Source organism: Prenolepis imparis, unplaced genomic scaffold (genome assembly GCF_030444845.1).
Source record: "Prenolepis imparis isolate NDT839.2.m4 unplaced genomic scaffold, iyPreImpa1.0 SCAF_6, whole genome shotgun sequence".
Classification (NCBI taxonomy): domain Eukaryota; kingdom Metazoa; phylum Arthropoda; class Insecta; order Hymenoptera; family Formicidae; genus Prenolepis; species Prenolepis imparis.
This window is the reverse complement of record NW_028141164.1, coordinates 10,327,552-10,338,062: the sequence shown is the minus strand read 5'-3', so window position 1 is coordinate 10,338,062 and position 10,511 is coordinate 10,327,552. Positions and strand designations below refer to the sequence as shown.

The 10,511-nt window shown below is 39.6% G+C and overlaps 2 protein-coding genes across 2 annotated transcripts; one reads left to right on the top strand and one right to left on the bottom strand.

Annotated features, from left to right (window-relative positions):
• Nucleotides 1–738: 738 nt before the first annotated feature.
• On the bottom strand, nt 739–2,476 carry LOC145937362 (uncharacterized). Its single transcript, XM_083040375.1, has 2 exons — nt 2,356–2,476; nt 739–1,679 (listed from the first exon to the last, which is right to left on the bottom strand). Exons 1-2 carry the CDS (start codon nt 2,377–2,379, stop codon nt 1,002–1,004), a joined length of 702 nt encoding a protein of 233 aa, XP_082896501.1. The 5' UTR covers nt 2,380–2,476; the 3' UTR covers nt 739–1,001.
• A 6,234-nt stretch (nt 2,477–8,710) lies between these two features.
• On the top strand, nt 8,711–10,238 carry LOC145937371 (uncharacterized). The gene is made up of 2 exons (XM_083040385.1): nt 8,711–8,992; nt 9,493–10,238. Exons 1-2 carry the CDS (start codon nt 8,723–8,725, stop codon nt 10,135–10,137), a joined length of 915 nt encoding a protein of 304 aa, XP_082896511.1. The 5' UTR covers nt 8,711–8,722; the 3' UTR covers nt 10,138–10,238.
• The last annotated feature ends 273 nt before the right edge of the window (nt 10,239–10,511 follow it).

Genomic DNA, 10,511 nt, shown 5'->3' with positions numbered 1-10,511 from the left:
TAAGAATTTGTGTGATAGATATTTAAAAATCATTTCGGAACACTGCGTTGGACACCGCATAATTAGATCAAACTCGCATGCAAAGCAACTATCTAAAACACCATTATACGAATATTTCCGACAATAAATCCTGATAATATCGAATAAGTGTTGTAAAGGCAGTGCGTAAGCGACGGCGTGTCGAAACCTGGTGTTTGGCAACAGTCCCTTGATTTTTACACACACACATGCATTTCTTACTACGTCTCAGAAACGATGCAGTCCTGAAAAATCAAACGACGCAGTTGGCGGCTTAACGATGGTTGGTCGAATCCTTATGGCGTAAGACACGCATACGTCGTGCATGGTGGCGCGTGATGCGTGTGTCGAAAGACGAGATTAATTTAAAGAGAGAGGCGAGAGGACATTCGCATAGGAATATTTATCGCTCCGCCGCGCAATTTTCGCACGCTCTGACATTTACTTCTATTACTACGCTTATATCCCTGCCGGTCTTCTCGCGTCGAACGTCATGACCGTTTACTTTAACGATCTCTACGCTTGTTTTTCTAGCGATACGTATACCGTTTACGGTAAAACAGGTAGTATCTCTCTTGGCGCAACTCGCGTAATATCAACGAGTGAAAGTTCTCCACTCGCAATCCCTCATAATCGCGTAACGTGTCGGACTAATACGTCTCCTATAAGCATTCATTCCCTCTCATGCTCTCCCAACATTAGCGGTTTCGTAAGCAATCGTTACGTACAAAAGAATACTTTATTCGTGTTTTACATTTACAGGGTGTATAGTACAATCCGAGGATAGGATCACAATGAAATAGAATATTGATTGCGTCGCGTTAGCTTTTATTTAGAACGATGTAATCGCTCCGGTCGCTCCTCGATCTCTCGACGATCGATTCCTGGAAATAAAACTTCCTCGTCTCGCCGCGCGAGCCGTTTAACGTCAGACAAAGGGGGACGCTGGTCCTTGTGCTTCCTTCCTGCTAGACAATTTTGTCTCAATGATGTCCGTATCCGCCGAAATCACTGAGCTCCAAACCGCCGCCGAAGTCGTGTCCGCCACCGAATCCGTGTCCGCCACCGAATCCGTGTCCGCCACCGAATCCGCCGCCGAAGCCTTCGTCATGACTTTTAACGATCACGGGATAAGGTTCTTTGACAACCACGGGTACCTTGACGGGATAGGGAACTGGTTTCGCTATTTCGACTGGAACCTTGACCGGCACCTTAACTGGATAGGGCACCTTGACGGGCACTTTTATGGGCACCTTGACTGGATAAGGCACCGGTTTCTCGACCGGATAGGGCACGTGCTTCAAAACCTCTACAGGATAAGGTTGCGGTACGTGGACCGGATACGGACGATCGACGGGCACTTTGACCGGCACCTTCACCGGGTAGGGCACGTGCTTCGTGACCTCCACCGGGTACGGGGCCGGTACTGGCACGTGCTTCGTGACTGTCACCGCTTTGATGTGATCGGTGGAGATTATTTCGCCGCCGTGTCCGCCTAAGCCATCGCCGAAACCGCCCCCGAAACCGCCCCCCAAACCGTGATCACCCAGACTTAGTTCCAATCCGCGCTTTGATTTCTCATCCTTTGGTTGAGCGCTGGATTCGGTCTTCTTCACCTCCTCAGCTACGACCGATAATACTAGGCCGCATAAGAGTATCACCTGCCGGAAGCAAAAAAAACACAATTGTCCCTGAATTTATAAATCGTACGATAAATGTCAATCTTAGAGTGCGAGATACAACATCATGCGATATGCATAGGCTTTGTTATAATTTGCTTTGCTAATGCTAACACGACATTTCATGAGAGAAGTTCTTATCGTGTGTTTCTTGCATCGATGATTTATTCGAGTGCTTTGTAGAACGAGATAATGCAAGTCTTTAGATATGTACTTAATTTAATAACTTTAATCATAATATTAATTTAGCCGAAAAATTTTTAACGACAATGACATTAAATCTATTTTTCAAAATTGTCAGATTAAAGAAAGTATATTTTTAAATTCAAAAATTTAGAGTAAAATGTAACTATAATTATATAAATTTTGAGCGAGTCTAATTGCTTTATAATCTCGCTGAAATTTTTGCAGATGTAACGTTGTCTGTATTCCGATAATATTTTCGAAAGCAATGAGCATGCCAAGGGAATTTTTAATAAATTTCGACTGTCGTGTGATGTAGAAATTTGCGAGTGAAAATTTGCCTTAGAAGCTAATCATTACATATCTAGTAGGAAACGAGTCATTGCGCTTAGAAATGAGAGACTGCAGTATGTTGCACGATTCGACTGAATGTAAGGCTTGTGATTCGAGCGGCTATCTTACTGGAGCTACTCACTTTCAGCTTGTCGGTGCTGTTCATGTTGGTCGGCAGTGAGCACACACTGGTACCGCTATCGTCTACCCTCGCTTTTATAGGGGACGCAACGCTCTGCCCGCTGGGCAACTCGAGCGTGCCGATGAAATTGTCGACGGGTAGGAAGTCAACAGGAGAAGAGGAAGACAACGCCGTCGTGGGCGACGCTTTTCTCCTTCTATCTTTGTCCTTGCATTCTGTTTTCTCTTTGTTTTTTTTTTCTTGACTTTCATCGCGTTTTTTCGAGTCCGTTCGATCGTGGATGGAAACGCATTTCTGCGATGCAAAGCGGAAAAAATTCGACTTACTCGCTACATTTGTGTGATTAAATTTTTATTCAGCGATACTAGTGTATATAAGTGGATAAAGAATTTATAATTGATCAAAGGATCCTCCTTTCAATTAACATCAAATATACTCTTATTTTTTAATTAGACATATTTTTGTTTTATACATTTTAAAATTTGAAGAAACATTATTTATATATAAAACATTATTTATATAAAAAATTAGTATATTTTAAATGCTTTAACATATTATAAAAAAATACTAACTTAAAATACAAAGCATATTCAATTATTTTCATGTTTTTTTTATGAGCAAATAATTTCTATGTGACTCTCAAAATTCTAATTAACGTCTTGGAGAGAGAGAGAGAGAGAGAGAGAGAGAGAGAGAGAGAGAGAGAGAGAGATTTCATAAAATTTATTAATATATTTTACATTTATGAATAATCAAAATCCTCTTAATTAAACAAATTGATGCAATGAAATAATTTACAGTGATAAATAATGGAATTTTATGATTAATTTTTTATTAATTTGGTTGACAATGCTTTTCTGTGTTCCTGTGTTCGCTTCATTAATATTAAAAGCTCAATTAATTTAAGAGGCAAAGAATTGGAATTTTTTGTAGATACAAAAGTGCTTTTCCTTCACTCGCTTTTTTCTCCTCGCCGTCCGAATATACGAACGCGTTGGAACATTTACATTTGGTACCAACTTTTTCTCTCTCTCCTTCGAATTTAATATACTCGCCTCATTTCCATGCTCATAGCATGTTCAACCAGCGTGTTATCTCTTTCCTACAGTTTCGTGCGCCGCGACATTTGTCGTCGAAAAGAAGGTAACATCGTCACAGGCCGTGAAATTAAAAAGAATCATTTGAAGACGCTGACCACCACCATCATCGTCGCTGCCACTTTAGGAAGTTGTTGAAACTCGTTAACACGTCGGGCAAAATTCTCACATGCCAAAATGATTTTTGCGGCAAACGTAAAAATTCGGCACCGCATAAGATATATAACATGGACGCGATTTTTGGTTTATCACACGTAGTTCCCGTGGGTACAGTTAATCTCCGAAATGACTTTGTACCTCGATCTCGGCTAGTTCGAAGGGTGTTAGAATATTCGCGTATCCATGGTTTATCAGAGTTATCGGCACGAATAAATTTCCATACATCTGAATTTGGATTTCCATATTTGAATTCGAAAATATTGATTTGACTCCTAGTCTAGGATAGAAGGGTGTTTCGAGAGGCTGAACGTTCCCTCCCTTTCGATTGGTTGTTCGATCGATCCGCAACGAAAATCGGGGAAACGATGTACGCGATGGTTTCCACTTGACCTATACTCGGAGATTAAATTGTTTTTGATGAATTTAGAGTGATTCGCTGGAGACCGCAATCTGCTCGCGTTGCTGCTTGCCGACACGAGATATTCCGAAAGTCGATAATTGACAGTTTCGAATGTATCAGAGATGTAGCAACTTTCTTGTAAATCAAAACTTTCATTATAGAAGATCGTCTCTCGATAGCAATTTATTGAAAATAATATTTTTCTAAATATATTTACCGCAGGTTTTACATTCGAAAGATGTGTTCTTGAAGGGTCGTATACGTCGTATAGTATATTAAATGATAGTAAAAAATCGATACCAAAAGAACGTGTAGCGGTGAACAGTAGTGAACTAAAACTTTACTCTTATTTAATCGGCAAATGTGCGAGCGCGTGTAAGGGCAATCTATTAATTGCTGATACCACGAGTCTCACATTTATTGAATTTAAAACTAATGACACGCGCTAGGATGCCGAAATGGCTAATTTTTTGCGGTCGTTTTTATTTTAAACTATCCGCCGCGTATTTTCTAGCAACGATAATATATATAAATTTTTCGATAATTATTGATTAAAGCACGTTAAAGCTTAATGTGACTTTTTTCAATGTATTAATAACACGCGATATATCTGCAAACGCATCTAACAAATTTATGCTATTTACGATATTCAATTTATGATATTACTAATACATCAATATATTACATGAGTATGCTATAATACTTACATTATTAACATAATGTAATACATTATATTAATAATATACATTTATGTAGTACATTTATTTTGAGTTAATAATATAAGTATTATTAATGTAAGTATTAATTGGTATAACATTGTACTATTCGAATGCGTACTGAATAATATTATATTAATGTTAAACTGTTCAATATTCAAATAATTCTAATACGAAAGATACAACATTAACGATATTCGCTTTTGATGTTATTGTTAAACCAGAAGTAACGATGCAGAATATTCTGTACATACTCTTATAACGCGTTAGTTCTTTCCCAAATTAAACTTTTCTGTGTACTTCTATTGTGTCATAAGTGCCTTTGCGCGAAGTGTTATTATGTTCGGAATTACGTGTACGCGAGCCGCATGATTTTAATTGCGAAGTTATTCGTTCGAAAGTTTCTCTGCAGTAGGAATAATATCAGGAAGCTGTTTTCACAGCCCACTATAAGAATATCAGATTAAATCTATCGCGGTGAAAACTTCAGCTTTTATTATTATTATTCCTTCTTTTTTTCTGTACGACCGATTGTAGTGACTTCGCAACATTACGTATACGGAACTTTGCAAAGTGAACTGGCCGATTATCTTTACTGCCGGATATAATGCATATACGATGCATGCTTGCATTGAAGGTGGCGATTGTGTACTTTCTACCGATTTCTTGACATTTATGCAGATCGCAATTATGTAAATTTTGACACATCGCGCTTCCTATCACTAATGTCGCTTAGAAGTTGCTTTTTCGCAAAACCACGAAAACCGCTTTTGATCTCGTAATACGACGAAGCAAGCCGAGCTCGTGTACACCGTATGCAAATTATTCCTTTGCACGCGAGCACCTGCGCCTAATGTCAACTTAAATATCTGCGTATCTTCCCTTTCCCACCCGTCAAATTTTAATAGAAAAGTGTAGGGTCAACGCATTTAATCAACACGGATTTTTTTTTAATAAGGTGGTCTCGTCCGTAAAATTGATGATTGCGGTTGCGGAAAGTCGCAAGCAACGTCCCGAGGCCACTAAGCAAACTTTCAATTCGCGATTATTATTTTTCTTGTAGTATTTTTTTTTTTGACGTTCGAATTACTTAAACTTTTTATACTATTGAGGGGGTGACAACGAGGTGGCATAAATACTCCCTAAGTGCACAGACAGGATTCTCGCGCGCTGTCTACGACGATGACAGTCGTCGTCGACGGGATTTTCGCGTAGTCTGCATTTCTGCTTCACCGACCGCAAAGCGTAACCTTATGCAATAATGGGAAAGGCTTTGGAGTCGGCTAGACCGCGGCTCTCATGAATATATGGATAGATGTTCTCGCTCAAGGTGTTTATCAAGCCGTTTTCTAGTTACGTCCTTTCCGCTCCTGAAACATCCTCGGCCCTTCGAACACAAACATAATTTGCGCTCTACAGAGATGAAAGAGATTAGCTCTTTCTCTCTTTCTCTTTAAACAGTATAGTAATTTTAGTTTCTTCGAAAGTGTGGATATTCTTGCTTCGCGTGTTTATTGATAAAGATTGTTTATGAATTTTTATGTTTGCTTGATTCCGAATTGATTTTTCTCACTGCGCGTGTTATGGTAATGCAATTAATAAAAGTGTACATGGTAATGTTGCACATAATTAGCTTCAGCATATTTTAAATTTTTGCGTTTATTTTAAGCGTCAAATTATAAATCAATAAGTATTTATCTGTTACTCTAGAAATAAACTAAGGCGCGATTCAATAAAGGATTTATTGAAAAAATTGTATCGGATATAAAATGCTTATTCGCGATTATTAAAAAATTGAATAAGAAATTTATATTCACGACTCATATTTTTTTATTTAATAAACTAAAGTATAGGAAGGCATATATTGCACATTGCAAAGGTGCTACTGTTTATACTTTTATTTTTTATTTAATATTTACATTATTAATAAATCATGGTAGTTAAGGAAAAACAAGATTAAATCAATTTTATGAGCAAGTAAAGTGTAATGATAAAGGATATTCAAAATGGAATATGATTTTAATAATTAATTATAGAGAGGTAAAGATTACCACATATACCACATTATATGTAATATACAGTATATTTATTTAATCACGCATTTTAGTCGAGGGAGAGTTCAACATATTAAATAAAAGTTCAACTCGATTAAATGAATTTGTAATGAGGATTTGTAATATCCTCATTAAACGAAATTCGAAATACTGACCGATACATGGAACAATTGTTTACTGAATAATGCAAATGCTTGTCGTGTATTGAAACTTTGTGATGGTTTGTGCGAAATATGAATATTTATTTAATATGCGTATTGCGCTTCATATGGCTTAGAATTATATGATCATTACACGGGTTTATTAAACGAAACATATAATTGCGTAGTAATTATTTTATACAAAATATTATATAAGTGAGACCTTTTACAAAAACATCATTAAACATCATATTTACTTAGAAATACATTGGTTCATCTAGCAGCCAATAAAATGCCACGTGGGAATGATACAAGTAAGAGTTACGTTTAATGCCAAAGTATACTCATATAAATCGATTATGAAAGTGTGGCTTTAATAAAAAGTTGTTGCGTTCGTGAATAACTTTAAGCAGCGACATACGTCTTTGTAAAATAACCGATAACGGTATATTAGAATCGAGTGTCAAAAAAAGAACGAGAAAGATATCGCCTTTATTTCGACATCAGATGATTCACATATTTACGTTATTAAGACGCGGTTGACTGCCAATCGAAAGACTTTCGATTCTTTTTTTTTTTTTTGGATACGTGTATTGAGATATATAATATTACAAAATATAAAACTCGACGAAAGGATAATCGAAAGGACAACAATAACGCGTTGATTATTTCACGTAAGCAAGTGTGTTGAAACGCAAATGTTCGCGTTGTCTCTCTTTCGCGACCATCAACGTGTGCACACTATCGAATGGCCGCATTATTGCCAGGCGTTGTAATACTTTAACAACTTCCTTCGCGCATTGCGAATTTACTTTTTAATTAAACGGGCATCGACCATGATGCCGGGATACAAAATGCGCGCACGTGTCCGCGACACCCGGAGAAAGTCTAATCGTCACATCGTCTTGCATTATCATTTCACGCTGCATGAATTTTTGTCATTTAATTAGATTTACGAGATGGCTCGTAAAGTCAGACGTGTATTAATTAAGGAAGATTTCGCGGTGTCTGTAATTTTTCTTTTTTCTTTTTTACGAGAGTTATGCGATATCGGAGAGTCTTTTTCGAGTCCTCGCGATTAATTGCACTCGGTGAATCGAGTGTATCGATAGGAATTACGTCTCGTGAGGCGCTCGAGAGGCGTTCTGTGAGTGCCGCTAAATCGTTTCTCGAGGAAAACCTGCCGACGAGATCGTAGAATTAAATTTAAGATCTCTATCGTGGGCGATTACGCGACGACGTCAGATTAAGTCGAATGTCCTCCGTCATATTACCATCCACTTATATCTCAGGCGAAAGCATTATAAGTCATCTAAGAGCAGGCTGTTACGTCTGTATTTTACAGCTTCTCTTTGAGAGATTTTTTAAATAATTATATTATGATTATTATAATAATATTAGGGACTGTTATAAAGTAATTTTTTGCAGAAATTTTTAGAAAAATATTTTTTTTACCTCTTATGCGTCACAGGAGATAATAGTGTACTAGTTTATGTATTTATTATCTGTTTGCTTACATACGTCATCGAGTCTCCTAATTATCCCTGCGTAAGACTAGTTCTGCGTTGCGTAAGTTTACGGACTGCCGTTACATCCGGTAAAATTCACGAGGCAGGGACAAAAAAGGACCACGTGCCCGGTGACATTTTTGCGATGTCGAGGTGAAAGAAAGAAAGAAGGAAAGAAAGTCACGGAATTTCATCGCGAGAGGCGCGGGAAAGAAAAGTCGAATCGATCGCAAACTCTGAAATTGCGACTCTTCCTCGGCTAGGGAGGGGAATAGCGATTGAAACAATCTAGAATGATGGGGGAAGGAGGGTGGCGATGTTACGACGCCCGTATCCGGGCATCCGACAGTAATCAGCCCCACGCTGGGGCGGATAGCCCGTGGGAAAACAGCTTACTGCGCTGTGTCTCGGTTCACCTTAAAGAAAGACCGACGCGGACGAGCGCGATTTTCCGTGGAGTGGGCCAGCGAGAGCAGTGGGCGAAAGTGCCGGTATATATGCCGCTGATTGGTACGATGCAATCTCAGTGTGCACTCCCGAAGGCTACCATGAGCACTTCGCAGGTGAGCTCGCGTTGCTTGGCAGAGCGGCGCTTACCTAGGACTCCGACGATGGTCCCTTTAGGACCTCGCGCAACGGAGGATTATGCACGGGGATTATGATCGACGTATATGAGGGCCGCGTCACGGGATTTGACGGCGTGAGATCGTTTAGGGATAATTATGGTGTTGCGTTTCTCGCGCCGTCGTACACAGTGTTAAAGTCAATAAAAATTCTTCTTACCACGTGATTGTTTTCTTTCTAGTAGAATGAAAATCTAACGAGAAAAACAAACGGAACAGTGGGAGATGTAATTAGATATCTCGCATTAATTATCGTTCGTATTTCGCAAAGTGAATCGCGACGTTTGTAATAGCAGATTATCATTTAATTCTCTCATTATATGTACATCGCGGCATTTTTCTTATCAACTCCAAAAGGGATTCTCAAAGCTCCTCCAAATTAATCAGTCAATTCCAACCTTGATCATAAAGCACCGCAATTAACGCACGTTTATTCGCAGATCCTCGTGCTCCTCGCCCTTGTGGCGACAGTGGCTCTGGCCGCCGAGACCAAGAAGGCCGACAGCAAAGGGAAAGCCGTCGACTCAAAGGATGCCAAGAGCAAGCGCGGTCTGGAACTGAGTCTGGGTCATGACGGTGGTTTCGGTGGTTTCGGTGGACACGATTTCGGCGGCGGTGACTTTGGAGGATTTGGCGGCGGTCTTGGCGGAGGAGGAGGCGATGGAAAAATCTCCGGTATCACGATCCACCGTGAAGTCCCGGTGCCGGTTCCGGTGCCCTACACCGTCGAGAAAAACGTACCGGTGCCCGTACACGTGCCGTACAAGGTCCCGGTAGATAACCCGATACCAGTTCACGTTCCGAAACCTTATCCGGTTCCGGTGGAAAAAACCGTGCCCGTTCCCGTCGAGAAACCGGTCCCGGTACCTTTCAAGGTGCCCGTTAAAGTGCCCGTCCATGTACCCGTTCCCTATAGCGTACCCGTTAAAGTACCGTACCCCGTCCACAAAGAGGTGCCCTATCCGGTCAAAGTTCCGGTCGTCATCAAGGAATCTTACCCGGTTCTCGTGCACGGTCACGGTGACGGTGGCTTCGGAGGTGGATTTGGCGGCGGACACGAGCTCAGCTTCGGTCTGCATCATTGACGATAGTCTGATCGATATTAATGACGCTGTTGTATATAATAATTGCATTTCTTTTTTTTTACACACGTGCTGTCTTAGCAGAATAAATATTAAATTATTAATACGGCGTTTTTTTTCTCGCTGTCTCTCTCTTTATGAAGTTTCTCCTATCCTTCCATATTCTATTCTATCTGTGCGTAAAATTATTGACTTGAAATAAAGCTTTAGTCCGTGGCGAGCGAAAATAATTTCTCTGGACGTATTATTCTGAAAAGTATACTGTTCGCTTATTTCTATCGATTTACCTGCCTTGCGCAATCATAGCGTACGACAAGAAATAAATTGTAAATTCAAACGTCTGCAAAACTGGCCTGTTGAATTAATTTACGTAATAT

Coding starts and splice junctions, on each gene's coding strand:
- LOC145937371 (XM_083040385.1), top strand. CDS start 8,723: ATGATGGGGGAAGGAGGGTGGCGATGTTACGACGCCCGTATCCGGGCA. Junction 8,993..9,492: donor CTACCATGAGCACTTCGCAG/GTGAGCTCGCGT, acceptor GTTTATTCGCAG/ATCCTCGTGCTCCTCGCCCT.
- LOC145937362 (XM_083040375.1), bottom strand. CDS start 2,379: ATGAACAGCACCGACAAGCTGAAA. Junction 1,680..2,355: donor ACAGCACCGACAAGCTGAAA/GTGAGTAGCTCC, acceptor TGCTTCCGGCAG/GTGATACTCTTATGCGGCCT.